Below are 13,153 nucleotides of genomic sequence, written 5' to 3'. Positions count from 1 at the left end.
CGCGTGTGTGTTTTACCTTCCCGAAATTGCTCTGCAAACTGAGGTTGCAAATTCACTTGCACAGCGCTTACTTGCTCTAGTTTTGTCTTGAAAATGTTGGATGGTCAACCACCGAAGTATCGGTTTTGTCGATAACATCACCCAGCTGCATTCCTATTTGTATACTGCGGGAGAAGCTAAAGTTTCACCATATCATTCACGATGTTCACCATACTCAGTCGTTGCATGATTTCGGGAACAAGAATTACCGGGATACCAGAAGGAATGGGTGAAGTAGCAATAAATAGTCCAGCTTAATGCTTCTCAAACCACACTCTCCACTAGCCTTTTATTGTATAGTTTGAAATGATCAGGTAAATAACACAGTTAACTCAAGTACTATGGCCTTTCGGGCCTTTGCATATGCAATATCTGATGTACAGCAGGTATAAAAGTAGGAGCCTATAAACAAGAGCTGTTATCGAGGAGTCATACAGCTGGGAAACAAGAAGAAGGAATCTGCCAATGCCCCGGTATTTCGACTGACGAGGCGGCCACGAGACTCCGTCAGGCGGTCGTCAACTGTAGATTTCGGTGAAGTAGGGCCGCTCACAGATGAAGGCGAGCTTCTTGTTGCAGATCTCGTCGTTGTAGTCGCCGGAGCGCAGCATCGACACGCAGTCCTCGCCCTCGCTGCTGCCGCTCAGGTTGTTGGGCTCGCCCAGCGACCACGACACGTAGCCCGTCTCCGACAGCGGCTCGCCTGCACACAGACAACACCTTACAAACTGTCGCGTTCCGAACAGTGCCGCCCACGCTTCTTTTTCTATTTGCCATCTATCAAGGGAAGTAGCGCAGCTTGAAAGGCTGAAACCCAATAAAAGTGATTTTAAAATATGGAGCTGCTTTCGTACCACCACCCACAAGGTCACTCATACAAAAAACTCGTCGCTTGTGTAAAATCGATGCTTGAAGGTTAACAGTACTAAATACTACTGGGTTAGCGTACGCAAAAACCACGCGGTGTTGAACTTACATCAGGAGTCATCTGATTCAGATGCAACCCTTACTAGGTGCATGGTGAATGTTCATCGGAGGTGAGGGTATCATCTGGAGTTCCCCAGGGAAGTGTAGTAGGTACGCTGTTGTTTTCTATCTACATAAATGATCTTTTAAATAGGGTGGATAGCAATGTGCGGCTGTTTGCTGATGATGCTGTGGTGTACGGGAAGGTGCTGTCGTTGAGTGACTGTAGGAGGATACAAGATGACTTGGACAGGATTTGTGAGTGGTGTAAAGAATAGCAGCTAACTCTAAATATAGATAAAAGTAAATTAATGAAGATGAATAGGAAAAAGAATCCCGTAATGTTTGAATACTCCATTACTAGTGTAGCGCTTGACACAGTCACGTCAATTAAATATTTGGACGTAACACTGCTGAGCTATATGAAGTGGGACAGGCATGTAATGGCAGTTGTGGGGAAGGCGGATAGTCGTCTTCGGTTCATTGGTAGAAAATGGTTCAAATGGCTCTGAGCACTATGCGACTTAACTTCTGAGGTCATCAGTCGCCTAGAACCTACAACTAATTAAACCTAACTAACCTAAGGACATCACGCACATCCATGCCCGAGGCAGGATTCGAACCTGCGACCGTAGCGGTTGCTCGGCTCCAGACTGTAGCGCCCAGAACCGCACGACCACTCCGGCCGGCTTCATTGATAGAATTTTGGGAAGATGTGGTTCATCTGTAAAGGAGACCGCTTATAAAACACCAATACGACCTATTCTTGAGTACTGCTCGAGCGTTTGGGATCCCTATCAGGTCGGATTTAGGGAGGACATAGAAGCAATTCAGAGGCGGGCTGCTAGATTTGTTACTGGTAGGTTTGATCATCACGCGAGTGTTACGGAAATGCTTCAGGAACTCAGGTGGGAGTCTCTGGAGGAAAGGAGGCGTTATTTTCGTGAATCGCTACTGAGGAAATTTAGAGAACCAGCATTTGAGACTGATTGCAGTACAATTTTCCTGCCGCCAACTTATATTTCGCGGAAAGACTACAAAGATAAGAGAGATTAGGGCTCGTACAGAGGCATATAGGCAGTCATTTTTCCCTCGTTCTGTTTGGGAGTGGAACAGGGAGAGAAGTTGCTAGTTGTGGTACGAGGTACCCTCCGCCACGAACCGTATGGTGGGTTGCGGAGTACGTATGTACATGTAGATGTAGATGGTGTCTCTTACATAGTCGAAACGAAATTTATACTATAAAAAGCATCGTAGCAAGTACAATAAAATTGAAATTACAATGAAATCCAGACCATTAGCTGCTTACAGGCGTTGATAACTATCAACAGGGACAGTTGAAAATGTGTGCCCCGAGCGGGACTGGAACCCGGGATCTCCTGCTTCCATGGAAGACGCTCCATCTGATTGAGCCTTTTTTTTTACTTTTTTCGCATTTTGTCCGTTTCGTTTGGTCGTAGCGGACATCACATGACATCAATTAAAGTTCGTTGTCGATCCTTTCACTCAGCTTTTTGTTAAAGAGAGAAGCCAGCTCTCTAACCGAACACGCTCAGCTGCCGTTCCCGCTCTTTCTTTCTTTTTTCTTTTTTTTTTTTACACAGTCCAATTTTCTTTTCAGCGTCCAATCGTGCCACTGTCACAAATGATGATGATGATGATCTAATGATGACGACAACACAAGCACCCAGTCCCCGGCCTGAGAAAATCCCCAGCCCGGCCGAGAATCGAATCCGGGACCCCGGGATCCAGAGCAGCAACGCTAGCCACAAGACCAAGGGCTGCGGACTGCCATCGAGGACGCAGAGGATAGTGATACTACAGAGACTTATCTCCCGGTCGGGGCACACATTTTCAACTGTCCCCGTTGATATTTATCAACGCCTGTAACCAGCTAATGGTCTGGATTTAATTGTAATTTCATTCTTCGAGAGCTGCAAGATCACCAGTGGTATCTGTTCTTTCGGACATGCCGCGAGTAATGAACATAGTGGGCAGTGGCACTACAAACGTAGTGCGTGGACGGTAAGTTGGAAATGTGGGTCCCACGGGGAGCGTGCGAGAGATAAATCCCTGCAGTCGCACTGTCCTCTGTGTCCTCGATGGGTAGCCGGCACGGTAGCTCAGCGTGTTCGGTCAGAGGGCGAACAGCCCTCTGTAATAAAAAACTGAGTTAAACAATCAATGATCAACTTGAACAAATGTCTTGTGATGTCCGCCCAGACCAAACGCAACTGGCAATACCGAACAAATGGAAAAAAAGAAAGATGGCTCAGTCGGGTGGAGCGTCTGCCACGTAAGCAGGAGATCCCGGGTTCGAGTTCCCGTCAGAGTACACATTTTAAACTGTCCTGTAAGCAGCTAATGGTCTAGCTTTCACTGTAATTTCATTCATTCTTCGGGAGCTGCAAGATCGTCAATGGTATCTATTTTTTCGGACATTCGTCTTCATACCATAAAATTAAAGATATTAATGGATCCCAACAGGGCCTATGTGAATAGCTCATGACAGTTTGTGAAGGATGTCTGTAATCGATTCTGTGGGTCAGAAGCTATTATACACGGGGGCATTTAAGCAAATAAAAATGGAGAAAATCGAATAGCTGAACTGTGTCTGATGTCCATATTTAGTATTCTGGCTAAGGGATGAGACGGAATCTGCCACACCCGCAATCACTCATGGTAAAACGTTGATAAAGTTTCAAATTAATGCAGTAGATGACGAAACGATAAACTACTGTCGTATGAGATACCCGTTACCTGTTGGATGTGAAGTATATGTTCATTATATGGCTCGGAGCACTATGGCACTTAACATCTGAGGTCATCAGTCCCATAGAACTTGGAACTACTTAAACCTAACCAACCTAAAGACATCACAGACATCCATGCCCGAGGCAGGACTCGAACCTGCGACCATAGCGGTCGCACGGTTCCAGACTGAAGCGTCTAGAACCGCTCGGCCACACAAGCCGTCTATGTTCATTATACAACAAGACGTTTATAAGTGGAATACTTTATCCATAAGGCTTGGGGTAATGACGTGGTACCTACAGGCTTCAACATGTTTAGTGCACTATACTGCCTTTGAGAACTAATATTATCAGTGAATCATTTGCAAACATATACGCAGGCTCATTTAATTCCGTTGCGCTAATTTATGCGATTGTTTTCTATTCAGTTCACGAGTCAGATCGCGTTTCAAGTTTGTTTCTAGGTCATTAGAACCATGCATTCGCCATATAGTGGAAGTATCACGGCTAGTAGCACTTCGGGAGTAGTCTACGCTTTTCTAAACACGCACGCAGCCGTTAGCCTGCGTAGTGCGTTACTGTGCGGAGCAGCTCACCAAAGACGGTAACGAAGTTGCCCTCGGCGTGACGGTCGTGGATGCCGACCCAGACCTGCTTGTTCTCGTAGGGGTCCTCCGAGATGACGCCGTGGTCGGCGAGGATCTTGCGCAGCACGTCGGCCTCCTGCTTGGAGTTGATGACGACGAGGTCGGCGCCCTCCTCCTGGCAGTACTGGCGCGCCAGCTCCCACTTGACCAGCCGCAGGTCCAGCTTGTACTCGCTGTGCCCCAGCTTCGTCTTGTACTCCGTCGTAGGCGGCGGAACTGCGAAATTCATGAGTGTAGGTTTAACGACGAAAAGATCTGATAAGTGATGATGAGATATTGAATAAATGGAACACCTTTCAGATATTACTCTACTGGCCATTAAAATTGCTACACCACGAAGGTGACGTGCTACAGACACGAAATTTAACCGACACGAAGAAGATGCTGTCATATGCAAATGATTAGCTTTTCAGAGCATTCACACAAGAGCGGCGCCGGTGGCTACACCTACAGCGTGCTGACATGAGGAAAGTTTCCAACCGATTTCTCATACACAAACAGCAGTTGACCGGCATTGCCTAGTGAAACGTTGTTGTGATGCCTCGTGTAAGGAGGAGAAATGCGTACCATCACGTTTCCGACTTTGATAAAGGTCGGATTGTAGCCTATTGCGATTGCGGTTTATCGTATCGCGACATTGCTGCTCCCGTTGGTCGAGATCTAATGACTGTTAGCAGAATATGGAATCGGTGGATTCAGGAGGGTAATACGGAACGCCGTGCTGGATCCCAACGGCCACGTATCACAAGCAGTAGAGATGACACGCATCTTATCCGCATGGCTGTAGCGGAAGGTGCAGCCACGTCTCGATCCCTGAGTCAACAGATGGGGACGTTTGCAAAACAACAACCATCTGCACTAACAGGTCGACGACGTTTGCAGCAGCATGGACTATCAGCTCGGAGACCGTGGCTGCGGTTACCCTTGACGCTGCATCACAGACAGGAGCGCCTGCGATGGTGTACTCAATGGCGAACCTGGGTGCACGAATGGCCAAACGTCGCATCCGTGTTCGGCGACATCTCGGTGAACGCACATTGGAAGCGTGTATTCGTCATCGCCACACTGGCGTATCACCCGGCGTGATGGTATGGGGTGCCATTGGTTACACGTCTCGGTCACCTCTTGTTCGCATTGACAGCACTTTGAACAGTGGACGTTACGTTTCATTTCACATGTTTTACGACCCGTCCCTCTACCCTTCATTCGATCCCTGCGAAATCCTACATTTCAGCAGGATAATGCACGACCGCATGTTGCAGGTCCTGTACGGGCCTTTCTGGTTACAGAAAATGTTCGACTGCTGCCCTGGCCAGAACATTCGCCAGATCTCTCACCAATTGAAAACGTCTGGTTAATGGTGGCCGAGAAACTGGCTCGTCACAATACGTCAGTCACTACACTTGATGAACTGTGGTACCGTGTTGAAGCTGCATGGGCAGCTGTACCTGCACACGCCATCCAAGCTCTGTTTGACTCAATGCCCAGGCGTATGAAGGCCGTTATTACGGCCAGAGGTGGTTCTTCTGGGTACTGGTTTCTCAGGATCTGTGCACCCAAATTGCGTGAAAATGTAATCACATGTCAGTTCTAGTGTAATATATTTCTCCAATGAATACCCGTTTTCATCTGCATTTCTTCTTGGTGTAGCAATTTGAATGGCCAGTAGTGTACATCAACGTGTAAGACGATATGCCAGACGACGATCAGTTTGGCTTTATGAAAATTAAAGGCACCAGAGACGCAGTTCTGAAATTGTGGTTGACAATAGAAACAAGACTGAAGAAAGATCAAGGCAAATTCATAGGATTTTTCACCCGGATAAAGCGTTCGACAAAGTAAAATGCTTTAAGATGATCAAAATTCTGGGGGAAATATGGGTGAGCTGCAGGGAAAGTCATGTAATATACAGTATGTATAACAGACAAGAGGGAACAATATGAATGAAAGACTAAGAACTAAGTGCTCGGATCAAAAAGGATGTATGAGAGGAATGTTGTCGTTTTGCACCTACTGTTTGGTCAGGGCCTCGAAGAAAGAAAGACAGAAATAAATGAAAGGTTCACGAGTGGATTAAAATTCCAGGGGAATGTATATCGGTGATAAGATTCGCTAATGACATCACTATCCTCAGTGAAAGTGAAGAAGAATTATAGCATCGAACGGAATCAACGTATTAATGAATAGAGAATATGGACGGAGAGTAAACCGAAGAACGACGAAAGTAATCTCCAGCGTGTGTGCTTTTCTCACTTGGAGTGCTGCCCTCCACTTTGTACTTACTTTGCAGCTAGCGTTCGCTGCTTCTGTTAGTATCCGCCACCACGACTTCAGATAATGAGTTACGCTGTGCAACCAATTACCTCCTTTACTATAGTCTTCCAGATAATTCTCACTTTTTAGTCAAAACCTCAAGAAATTCTTATTTGATCGCTGTTTCTACTCAGTAGCAGAATATTCAGGACGTGTGAAGCACACGACTAAACAAAGAAGTGCAAAATATCTAACTGCAGGCAGTGCAAGCTCCCTTGTAGATAAAGCCAATCGAATACCCCCATTCCTGAAAGAAAGCGCACCTTTGTTTACATTACATCAAGAGGTGTAGAATTAAATTAATAATAAAGCCTGAGAACCCATAGAAAAAGCGAAGCGAGTAAAAGAACTTGGATATACACGTATCTGCAACACATCATTTATCACTTCCTAGCACTGCGTGTCTATTCATTGCAGTATTCTGAACTTCCGTAACATGTCACATAGTCACGTATGTTGGTATCTCATGAAGACTTTAATCGCAGATAAGAGGCAAGTAGTTACAACAAATCACGCCAAAAAAATGTGTTTTTCATTCATCTTCTTCCATGAATCTTTACCTTGAAAATGCATACTTTCATAGCACGCTAGTTATAATTCGAAAATTATATGACCACCGGTATGATGCTTCCCTTCATTTTATCACAAAAAATCCTACCAATATACGACGGGTTTTCGAGAACTCAGCTCGAGGTGCTTTTAAACGGCATGTATTCTTAATGCTATATATTCACAGAGTGTAACCAACCAAATACTGGCTTCAGTTGATCGTCAGTATGGAGTCTCCAGACACTGCAACGAAAAGAGATGGTATAATGTGACGTAGGTATCATTCGGCCATCTTACTGGTCTACCTTCAAACGCACTTTCAGAATATCTGTCATGCTCGAAACTACTCCGTTCGCCCGGAAATACTCCCCAACGTGCTTTTTCCACGCTCTGTCGTCAGGAACTCGGTAGGCTCAACGTTACGTTCGAATTCACAGTCCGTGAACGGACGGCGTAACTCTTAGCAACTTGCCCGGCTCGCTGCACTAAGCGTGAGTGCAAGGTAATGATGCTGCTTCAGTGCAAGGCCGTGGCCAGAGCGGCGGCCATGCTGACGTAAGCTGGGGGTCTCTGGCAACCGGCGGAATCAGACCGCAGCGTCTATGAGCAAGTAAGCCAGGCTCACAGATGCTCAGCGCTGAACGCAGAATCCTTTGACTCTTTGACACACTATAGTAGGTCTTCTCTAGACGGCGCAGGCTAGCGACCCAAATCTGTCAACTATAGCAACGCTTTGTTAACCCACAGATAGTTAATGATGATGCAGGTAGGTGAAGTTGTAGCTAATTTGCCCCACATTACACCTCTGGCTGGCGTGGAGACTGTTATAGCATAGGCTGTACTACCACTTCCCGCAATGAGTGATGGTAAGGCTGGACAGAAAGAAATTCAAGTCGCTCTGTCCAGCGAAGTTGTGAAAGTATCCCGTCGTCGGTCACAAGTGTGACTACGGAAGTGCAACTATGTGTCAGGGCGTACGGAAATCCAGCCCACTCCCACACCAGACTTGAAGTATTGCAGGGTGCTTTTTTTTCATACGCACATCAAAATAAGTTTTGCATCTATCGCACTATTTGTAACGGTACTTTTGTAAGATAAGGTCCTCACTGACCAACGGCCTTGCAACAGTGCTAACCGCCGTTCCACTTAGGCCACCGAACTTAAGCGCTGTCGTACTTGGCTGAAACTTGGATGGGTGGCCGCACTAGCGAGCGCTGTTGGCAAGCGGGGCTATTTATTTTCAGAACTATTTATATAACACACTGACCGTTAAGCCATACTTCGTCTGTCCTGTACTGTCTTGTACCTTGAAACTGAAGAAGGCCGTCTACCATCGAACGTGCCATACTTGCGAAGGAACTGAATTTCTTTAATGTCTTAAGGATTTTACCTGTCTTGAAAACTGAAATTTATGCTACTTTCCAAAAGCTTCTGTTTCAGAATGCATTGAAGCTGTAATTGGTTTTCGGTAGTACTTCGACTAAATTTGATTTCACTTACTGATTTCTGATGAGTAGCAGAGCAATAACGTAACAGATTAGATGATTAAATACAGTACTGACAAGGTTTTGTCGATTGGATTGGTTTGAAATTTAAATAGAGTGTTAGTTTCTATGGAAATGACAATGTTGTTTCGTGACATATGTTTTCACTTTTGGAAAATCCTTAATTTTCCGGAGTAACGTCAACAAAAGATTATAGTTCTGAACAAGTGAATTCCATTGTTTAAAAATGAAATAAGCAAATACTTATATTAGCGCGCTGGCTACAGATGAAAATCTGAAAAGTGGAATCTATATTGTCATCGTTTGTTGTATCACATTTTAGAGGTCTTTGTATTTATATTCCAAATTTCTGTTCTTTTCGATCTTATAAGAAACTAACAAAAAAGGAATAAGCCAAACTGTCTTTTAGTCATCAAATGATGGTAGATATATATTACTTTTTCGGAGAAGATATGTCGCAATAGTCATTTATGGGATTGGAGACGCTTATATCTAAAGGTAAGAGTGTAATATGACATTGGTCCCTATTTAAAAATCTTAAATGTTTAAAGTTTCCGGGTTACTAAAAGGAAATTAGCTATGGAACGCAGCTTGAAAATGATGTAAGAGACAGAAGCCCAAATTACAAATAAAAACCAGATCAAGTTATTCTACGACTATCAAATAGTACAGATGCCACCATAATGACGTAGGTTATCAACACGAAAATGTATAAACAGAAAGAAGTAGATCACTAATAAAGTCATATATGCTAATAAACACAGTTAAACATATCACAAAGTTTATATTGTTTCCAAAGAGAATTAAATTGTATCACTGTAATAGGAATGATATTATCAGTATCAATCGGAGTTTTTCCTGGTAAGAAGGAAAGACAATATATCTTCACAGTGGTTCAGTATCGGAACACTGATATTAAATTTGAAATTATGATGCAGTACATTTAATTAAAACTAGGTAATAAGGAATCAATATAGTAATGAAAATAAACAGCGCATGGAAGTGACAACCATTGTTCCGATAATACGAAGTACGAGGTTTGCCCAGAAAGTAATGAATCGCATTTGTTTTTCTTCTACAAGTCTTTATTGAACATCATGACTATTACACACGTGAAAGAATGTTGTTTTATCTACATACCCTATTTTACCACGTAATCTCCATCCCTTTCTAAGGCCTTCCCGCAGCGCGAAACAAGGACGCAGAAAATCTTGCCATGGTGGCAGAGCCAGTACTTCACTGTATGAATCACCACCTCGTCGTCACCGAGCGGGGTGGCGCAGTGGTTAGATACTGGACTCGCATTCGGGAGGACGACGGTTCAATCCCGCGTCCGGCCATCCTGATTTAGGTTTTCCGTGATTTCCCTAAATCACTCCAGGCAAATGCCGGGATGGTTCCTCTGAAAGGGCACGGCCGACTTCCTTCCCAATCCATCCCTAATCCGATGAGACCGATGACGACGCTGTCTGGTCTCCTTCCCCAAAACCAACCAACCAACCTCGTCGTTCTCAGAATGTCTTCCACGAATGGCATCCTTTAATGGCCCAAACAAGTGGAAGTCCGAGGGGAATAGGTCAGGGGTGTAGGGTTAATGGGGTGACATTGTCCAGCCCTGTTTTGCGATTTGTTCAGCATTCCTCAGATTTGTATGGGGCCGAGCGTTATCGTGTTGCAGCAAAACATCTCCTAGGCTGCTGTGGCGCCGGAGTCGACGGAAGCACATCTTGAGTTTTGTTAATGTGGTGACTTATACTTCTGAATTAATGGTACCAACTCTTGGCATCACACCAGTGAGAATCACACCTTCAAAGTCCCAGAGCACGGTGATCACGATCTTACCGGCGGTAGCAGTTGCTTTGAATTGTTTCTTCTATGGGGAGTGGGAATGGGGTCTTTCCATCGACTGTCGTTTTTACGGCTCAAAATGGTAGACCCAGGTTTCATCATCGGACACAATGCACGACAAGAAGGCCTCCACCTCACCTTCCAAACGTTGCAACAAATCAAGACAAAATTGCGATTTGTGATCCACCGTTACACACTCCAGGACCCATCTTGCACACACTTTTGAATATCAGGTGTGATAGCCATCGATGGCCTCCCCGACAGCTTTCTCACCCTCCGTGCCCAGTGACTAACTGTACTTCCTTGGACATCAGATGCTCCATAGGCTTGGCAGAAGCGTTTGTGAATATTCCCCACAGTTTCCTTGTCTGCAGTGAGAAATTCAATAACGGCAGGTCGCTTGCAACGTACATAACTTACAGACGCCAATTTGAAACTGACCGGCAGCTACGCTATCTGTCGGAAGTCACGGAAACTTGGCGCGCTCACTCGGGAGACTTCAAGTAAGGTTTCGCATTCGTAGCATTGTTTTCGACTAAGAAACAAAAACGCGGCACATTACTTTCTAGGCAACCCTCGTAATATTATCAGAAAACTGCAGCTGTAGTTCATGCATTGACTATATCGCGATATATATTTTTAGCTTATTGTCCTTCTGTCTCGTAAAGCGTCTCTTGAGGAAGTCATGTCTTCCGGAAATCTATTGGTTCCTAATGATTCGAAAAATTTTCTACAGATTTAACAACATCCTCCATCACATTTCTTTTGAATCAACGTACTGTGACCAATAGTTCTCTTCTACCATATCACATTAACTCTTTATACAAACGGTATTTTGTCAATCAGGCAAGCAAACCTCGACATTCCAACTGGAAAAATCACAGATCCGATTTGAGATCACATTGTTATTTTGCTATTTGCTGTATAAAAGAAGTATTAGCCCCTCCTGAAAGAACTGAAAAGGTGATGACGTGTAATAAGTGCATTTTCTGATTTCACTTACTGTTTTGATTGCATACAGGTGACTTGTCACTCTGCTTTAAAATTTGGAAGTTTTCTGATACCCACATTCCCTTACACCAATATCAAGAACTTATTAGGAAATATTGCAAACTAAATCTTTTACATGAGAGGAATTGATACAAACCGTGGTGATAAAATGTAATTCCTAGAAAGTTAAAATATGGCACGTATGGAGAAGCTATTCACCTTCGCCCCTTTTCTTCACGAGCGCTGCTACGTCGGCGTCCGTCAGGTTCGACTGCACTGTGAACAACAGTGAAACAGCTTTCAGTCCAGTCCTGCAATATCAGTGTCTGTCTAGCAGCATTCTGAAATCACCGATTAGGCACATTGGTTTTAATGCCTTGAACAACAAGATCCAGCAAGTGATAAGCAATGCAATATAGCGACAGACGGGACAGTTCGATTCACCCATCTGATTTGGCTCTCAGTACGAACACTCTTTAGGCGAGACCCCGAGGCGTCGATGTTCCATAAGATTTCACTGCCTGTTTTCTACACGCAAACTTCATTAATGTATTTTCCTAAATAACCATATTCGTCGACACATATACAAGCGATTTTGCATATGTAGCTCTTCCGTTAAGTCCACTAATTCGCAGAGTATCACCACGAAATGCAGCGCTGGATACACGAGTAATAGCAAAATGTGTTATTCTAAATCAACATCTACATCTACATTTATACTCCACAAGCCACCCAACGGTGTGCGGCAGAGGGCACTTTACGTGCCACTGCCATTACCTCTCTTTCCTGTTACACTCGCGTATGTTTCGCTGGAAGAACGACTGCCGGAAAGCCTCCGTGCGCGCTCTAATCTCTACAATTTTACATTCGTGATCTCCTCGGGAGGTATAAGTAGGGGGAAGCAATATATTCGATACCTCATCCAGAAACGCACCCTCTCGAAACCTGGCGAGCAAGCTACACCGCGATGCAGAGCGCCTCTCTTGCAGAGTCTGCCACTTGAGTTTGCTAAACATATCCGTAACGCTATCACGGTTACCAAATAACCCGGTAACGAAACGCGCCGCTCTTCTTTGGATCTTCTCTATCTCGTCTGTCAACCCGACCTGGTACGGATCCCACACTGATGAGCAATACTCAAGTATAGGTCGAACGAGTGTTTTGTAAGCCACCTCCTTTGTTGATGGACTACATTTTCTAAGCACTCTCCCAATGAATCTCAACCTGGTACCCGCCTTACCAACAATTAATTTTATATAATCATCCCACTTCAAATCGTTCCGCACGCATACTCCCAGATATTTTACAGAAGTAACTGCTACCAGTGTTTGTTCCGCTATCATATAATCATACAATAAAGGATCCTTATTTCTATGTATTCGCAATACATTACATTTGTCTATGTTAAGGGTCAGTTGCCACTCCCTGCACCAAGTGCCTAACTGCTGCAGATCTTCCTGCATTTCTCTGCAATTTTCGAATGCTGCAAATTCTCTGTATACTACAGCGTCATCCGCGAAAAGCCGCATGGAATGGGTCGAAT

At 44.5% G+C, this 13,153-nt stretch overlaps 1 protein-coding gene across 1 annotated transcript in view; it reads right to left on the bottom strand.

The window, feature by feature from the left end:
• Positions 1-293: 293 nt before the first annotated feature.
• Positions 294-13,153, bottom strand: part of LOC124777180 (hemolymph lipopolysaccharide-binding protein-like) — a 49,631-nt gene continuing 36,771 nt past the window's right edge. Inside the window, exons 5-7 of the mRNA XM_047252491.1 lie at positions 11,830-11,886; positions 4,355-4,621; positions 294-742 (exon numbers count right to left, since the gene is read on the bottom strand). Coding sequence (XP_047108447.1) covers positions 558-742; positions 4,355-4,621; positions 11,830-11,886 — 509 coding nt within the window. The 3' untranslated portion in view covers positions 294-557. The remainder of the gene's footprint in view (positions 743-4,354; positions 4,622-11,829; positions 11,887-13,153) is intronic.

Source organism: Schistocerca piceifrons, chromosome 2 (genome assembly GCF_021461385.2).
Source record: "Schistocerca piceifrons isolate TAMUIC-IGC-003096 chromosome 2, iqSchPice1.1, whole genome shotgun sequence".
In the NCBI taxonomy this organism is placed as follows: Eukaryota; Metazoa; Arthropoda; class Insecta; order Orthoptera; family Acrididae; genus Schistocerca; species Schistocerca piceifrons.
The sequence above is the reverse complement of the archived record's forward strand: the minus strand, read 5'-3'. Positions and strand labels throughout refer to the sequence as shown.